Consider the following 6,000-nt stretch of genomic DNA (forward strand, 5'->3'; position numbering starts at 1 on the left):
TTCTCTGTAATAATAGTACAGTACCTTGATGGCAAAACAATCCTATTTGATTTAATGTTTAAATTAAGAGATGGTGACCCTAACTGCAGAAAGATCTCTTATCCGGAAAACCACTTGTCCAAAGTAATCTGTATAATCTATTTTATACAGGTATAGGATCCCTTATCCGGTAACCCGATATCCAGAAAGCTCTGAATTACGGAATGGCTGTCTCTCATAAACTCCATTTTATCCAAATAATCCAAATTTTTAAAAATGATTTCCTTTTTCTCTGTAATAATAAAACCGTAGCTTGTACTTGATCCCAACTAAGATATAATTAATACTTATTGGAAGCAAAACCAGCCTTTTGGGTTTATTTAATGTTTAAATGAATTTCTAGTAGACATAAGGCATGAAGACCCAAATTACGGAAAGATCCGTGATTCCGGAAAACCCCAGGTCCCGAGCATTCTTGATAACAGGTCCCATACCTGTACCAGTATTTCTTATTTATTAACAGTACTCATTGGGGATTTCCAGCATGCTAATATTTAAGAGCAGACAGGTTCAATATCCAGTATAGAATACACTGCAGGGAATATATAATCCCCTATGTGGTTTATGGGCCATTATGAGACTATTTACAATATTTTCATCCTAGCAAAAGAACACCCACACAGTGAGAAACTAGATAAACCACCACATGCTCTAACAGAAAAATGAAAGTAAATTGATAGGCTTTTTTTCCCTTTCAGGCACTCTTGTGATTTAGAAAGCATTTATGCACAAGTGCAAACTGGGCTGCGTGCGGTTAGTTTCTGATCAATTACAGGAAAAACCGGATATTTATGGTTTCAGCTAAAGCACATTTTGAACACTTTGCAACCAAGATGTCACTTAAAGTACTTAAAGGGCAAATACCGTGAAAATTAAAATTAAATAAAAGGTTTCATCCCTCAATAAATAAAATGAATTCGAAATTCTGTACAGTTTCTGAAATACTGAAGAATTAATTGATTATCCTCCTCTCACCAATCTGCCTCTCTTCATTCAAAAGATTTTGATCAACAGGTCATATGCATTGCAGGGTGCTCCCTTCACCTAGAGTAGACGATGTATTAGAGCTATTTGTCTCTCCAAAAAAAAACAGCTCTGACAAAAAAAAGGTGGGTAGACGATTAATGATTATTGTGTGTTTCCGCCCATAATGCTTTATGTGAGAGTTAAAATCTCATTTTTGGTGTTAAGGCAGTGCTATGTGTATAGCATGGGGCATGTAAATACCCTCTGATTTCAGAAGGCTTTACACTGCATATCTTGCATTGTGAAGGGCTTTTTGGCTCCTTTTAGCCTGTCTCGCCCTAACCAGGTTGGTTTCTTTATTTCAGAAACTATGTAACCCTAGTTATTGTTTACTGTTAGAAAACGTATTTCCATAAATCTTCTTGTTGATTTATTTGTTTCAAACTAGTTCCTCTTAAAAGAAATGTATTCATATATGCATTTGTCAGTTTAAAAGAGGGCACCACCACACCCTTATTGATACTTAGTAGTAACACACATAAAAACCAGAAGGCAGTTGCTGCAAGACAGGATGCGGTTACACACTGAGAAGCCTGCCTTTAAGCATCTTATTTGGCTTAGTGATGGACCATGATGGTGTCAGTCTCATAAGGCAGGAAACTGCAAGATTTATTACGGAGTCTAAGCCTGTTACTGTTATGCATGGCCTGTCACGTTAAACTCCATTAAGACCCTGTTAACCTTTTCACTGCCAAAAGAAGAGCAATTTAGACTAATGCAAACACGTCAGCGATATATAACTAAATAATAATACAAAAAAAAACAGCTGAGACTCAAACATTGTATCCATTTTCTGAATATAGTTAAAATAACACTAAACTGACAATTTCTTAAATATCTCCTTGAAATCTAGCTAAACAAGGAATCCAGATCTATCAAAAGAAACCACGACCAAGATGCCAGCAGTATTGTTCAGGAGGTGAGCTTTCTGAAGCAGCATTATTACATGACTGTAGAGCAGTTTCTTTCCAGCATTCAAAGCCAGCAGCTGTCAAGGGGGGCAGAGGGGAATGGAGTTCCTCAGGAAGTGGGGATCTACAGGTTGAAAGTAGTTGCTCCATAGTCAGTCCAGAATTGGGGGGTCCCAGGAAAACAGCCCCTGGTTATATGTCTTAGTAGGGCCACTTCTATAAGCTTCTTACTTTACAAAATCAGAGGACCGCACCCTGGCCCACCCCTCCAAAACACCCACCTGCCCTGCGCGCCCCACCTACCTCTTCTTGGGAATGGAGGGAGCAGCGGAGGAGGAGGAAGCTGCTGGGGCCTTGCATTCATTCAGGGAAATTCCAGGCGCAGCTCCAGTTTGTAGGTGTCCAGTGATGACTCTCAGCCTGCGCTGCTGGGACAGAGCGGACACTGGGGAACCCTGGGCTGCCTCCATGCTTCCGTGTTGCGCGGCGGAGGGGGGAGAGGTCACAGCGTGGGCATGCTACTGCGTCCCGGCATGCAAAGCGGCTCTGTAGCCTAGCAACCTTGAAACGCCGGCCGTCATGTGGCGCTACTACTTCCTTGTTCACCTGCCAAGCATGATCGCCTCACGTGACTGTGTACATTTCAAAACACCAGACGGCTACTGTACAAATGTTTGCTGAGGATTTCACCAGATAGTATTACGTTTATGGTTGATAGAACGTTCAGTATAATGCTGTAAGTGTGTAATACACAGAAGCCTTATCTTTGTAATAAGCTAGAGCCATAAATATCCTGTGGCTATCCTTATAAAGGGTGCCCAGTGCGCTTAGTGGCGTGATTTGTGTCACATGATTCATTGTAAATAGGGTATTATATTATTATTAATAAATCTGTAGTTGGGGGGTTTCAAATTGAAAGTGATAACTCACCACATAGGAGAAGTGGCCCAGGAGTCCTCAGCACGGGGAGCAGACAAACTTTGGATCAGGCACTCAATGAAGGCAAACTTCCACCAGGCAGTCAGTTTAGGGCAGGGGTCAGCAACCTTTACTTTCAAAAGAGCCATTTTGCCCACTCTTCCACTAAAGAAAAATAGTCTGGAGCCGCAAAACATAACACAGTTTATAAACTTTTAAAAGTTTTTAATTTTAACTGTTACAACAGAATACAACAAACATAAGTGCAGTGTGTATGTGTAGGCCTACTATGAAATAAAATAAATACTAAATGCTAGTGTTCTCATCAGTTTAATGTGACTTCTGTTTCTGAAGCTCCATGCTGATCTTCCCTCTCTTGTCTTGAGTGTGTGACCTCGGTAAGGACCATGATGAATCATCTTGCTGCTGCTCTGTCTTGCCTGTCATTCCTGGGGCGTCTATACCGCCCTCGCACCTGCTGGCGGCTTCCCGAGTGTGCGACCGTGGTAAGCTAACCATTAGCTTACCGCGGTCGCATTTAAGAAGTCGCCAGCAGGTGCGAGGGCTGTATAGACGACGTGACAGGCAAAGCCACAAGACCGAGACGCAGCATGAGGCTCCGGAGCCGCGGGTTGCCTACCCCTGGTTTAAGGTAAAAGGAGTTTATCGTGTCCACAGCCTTACGCATTTCGTGTTAACAAACACTTAATCATAGGCTCTGGCATAAGGCTATGGACACAATAAACTCCTTGTACCTTCAACTGACTGCCTGATGGAAGTTTGCCTACATTGAGTGCCTGATCCAAAAAAATGTTTTTATTATATTATTATTATTTAAATATACCAAATGTAAAGCATTAGGATATTGGTAGTCACCACCGAGTTCCAACACTTGTACCTTTATATGACCATAAAACTCTTCTGTGACTTATACTATCCTTATATTTTACAATAGTGAGTACATTATTCCCTCACTGTATTGTACATAAAATCCATTAATATCCTGTAAATTATATTCTACAAACCATATCAATTGATGTCATCTGTTGTAATTAGTGCCCACTGCCCAGTGATGTCATTTCTGTCACTACTCACTGAAACTTGTTTATTATAATAAATAATGTACACCCTGTTGTAGAATCCCCTTAAAATAACATGATGTATATAAAAGCAGTTTCAAGATACATTGATAAAACAGGCCAATCTCAGGATATTTTGTGGGCCCTAAAATTAATTTTAGTGCGCTGTGCAGCTAGGGACGTCATCGAGGTCATGGCTGGGGTTATAGTGAGGGTGTAATGGTAGTGTGTGTCCAGAGCACACCCAAAAGGGTGTTTAGTCAAATTGACATATCTTTAATATAATTATAGCTTACAAAAAGAGGTGCATTATTTACTATATAATACACAAGAGCCATGGATATCCTGTAAATGAAATCCTTATAAACGGTGCTTAGTGATGTCCTTGGTTATAATCGGAGCTTAGTGATATAATTTCTAACACAGGACTCACTGAAACATTTGTATTATAATAAATAAAGGACCCCTGTTGCAAAATATGAGAATATTAGAAGTCACCTCGGAGTTCCATGACCTTTATAAAAACAATCGGCCTTCGGCCTCGCTCTTTTATATGGTTATCGAACTCCTTGGTTACTTATAATATTCTTATATTTTACAAGAGGGGGTAACTTTATTCACTATATATTTTTCCTTAGCTGCATTGTGTAATTTTTAATTCATTATTCCCTATATATGTTTCCAGTTTCTCTAACAACGGAGGGATATAAGAGAACAGAGGGATTTCCAGACCTATTAAGGGGTTACAAACATTTCTGGTAAAAAGCATCCTACTGTAAGTTTAATAATGTATTATTGGCCATAATACGACTCCCAGGCAAACAATTTGAATTAGACTGCATCTCAAGTTTGAAAATGTATATGTATGACTTTGGAATCAAGTATGGAGAACATAAGTTAATGTTATGTTTGCACAGTTTGGACAGTGTGGTGCAGTCCATAATTTAGGGATAATGCTAAGGTGACCAGATGATGTGAAAAATTCGGATTGTTTCCAGAAATTTTAGGTCCCTCTGGTAGGTTTTGTGCCATCATTGCATCCCAGCCTCTAGGGGGTAAAGTAACTAGAGATAAGCTTGGGGCCATGTCATAGTTGACAACATTTATAACATTTAATGCCTTTACAATTACTACAGAATGCAGAAAAATATTTTGCCATTTTATAAAAGACATTCTGGAGCCAAAGAGCCCTTTAATTGTTGACTTCTTGGCCCTGACCTAAAACCACTTCTAAAATATTAAATGTGTTTTATATATGTGCAAATTAAGTTAAATACAGATTACAGAATAGAAAGTTATTCAGCCACAGTTACTGTATTTGCCAACAGGTGTCAGCTTTTCATCAAGATCTGCAATGCATAGGAAGGTTGAAAGGTAATGGGCATGTGCTTCATATTTTGTTTATATATCTCATGCCCTCAACCATCCACAAGAAAACAAAGGTGGATGAATAAATGGACATGTAATCTGGATAAATCCATCTGTGCTTTTTATGCTGCTGTCATCTGTCGAGATTTAGTGTAGGTTTATGAGAACACCAAAAAAAATAAGAGTTCACTTATAGACCAACTAAAGTCTAAACAGCCAAACATGTCATTAATTTTCTTGATTTAATCTGATAATAAGACAGTACTTTGTACATCATGGTAACTGCTAGAATAAATCCATGTTGATGGCATATTGGAAGTCATGGTGCTCCACATATGGAAAGATCCTTTATCCAGGAAACCACAGGCCCCAAACATAGTACTGCTTCTACACCATCTGGTTAGTATGTTTTTTACCTTCAAATCAGAGCACAATTTTAGCACAATTAAAGGCACTAGTGAGCTAGCATTTGAAGCAGCTTGCTCACTTTTTAGCACACATTTTATTTTTTTATACACATGTAATTAACATCCACATTGGTAAATGATGCAAAAGCCTAAATTAAGTGAATATCATCACTTCTGGGACACTGATGCCCAGTGGCATTAGAAATATCATTGGTTTGTGTTTACTTAGATCCATATGTGTTTCATGTGTAG

The 6,000-nt window shown here is 39.0% G+C and overlaps 1 protein-coding gene across 1 annotated transcript in view; it reads right to left on the bottom strand.

The window, feature by feature from the left end:
* agps.L (alkylglycerone phosphate synthase L homeolog) overlaps positions 1 to 2,477 on the bottom strand; it is a 118,570-nt gene extending 116,093 nt beyond the window's left edge. The window contains 1 exon segment of the mRNA NM_001093104.1: positions 2,280 to 2,477. Within this exon segment, the coding sequence (NP_001086573.1) occupies positions 2,280 to 2,446 (167 nt within the window). The 5' untranslated portion in view covers positions 2,447 to 2,477.
* Between the last annotated feature and the right edge of the window lie 3,523 nt (positions 2,478 to 6,000).

Source organism: Xenopus laevis, chromosome 9_10L (genome assembly GCF_017654675.1).
Source record: "Xenopus laevis strain J_2021 chromosome 9_10L, Xenopus_laevis_v10.1, whole genome shotgun sequence".
Taxonomy (NCBI): Eukaryota; Metazoa; Chordata; class Amphibia; order Anura; family Pipidae; genus Xenopus; species Xenopus laevis.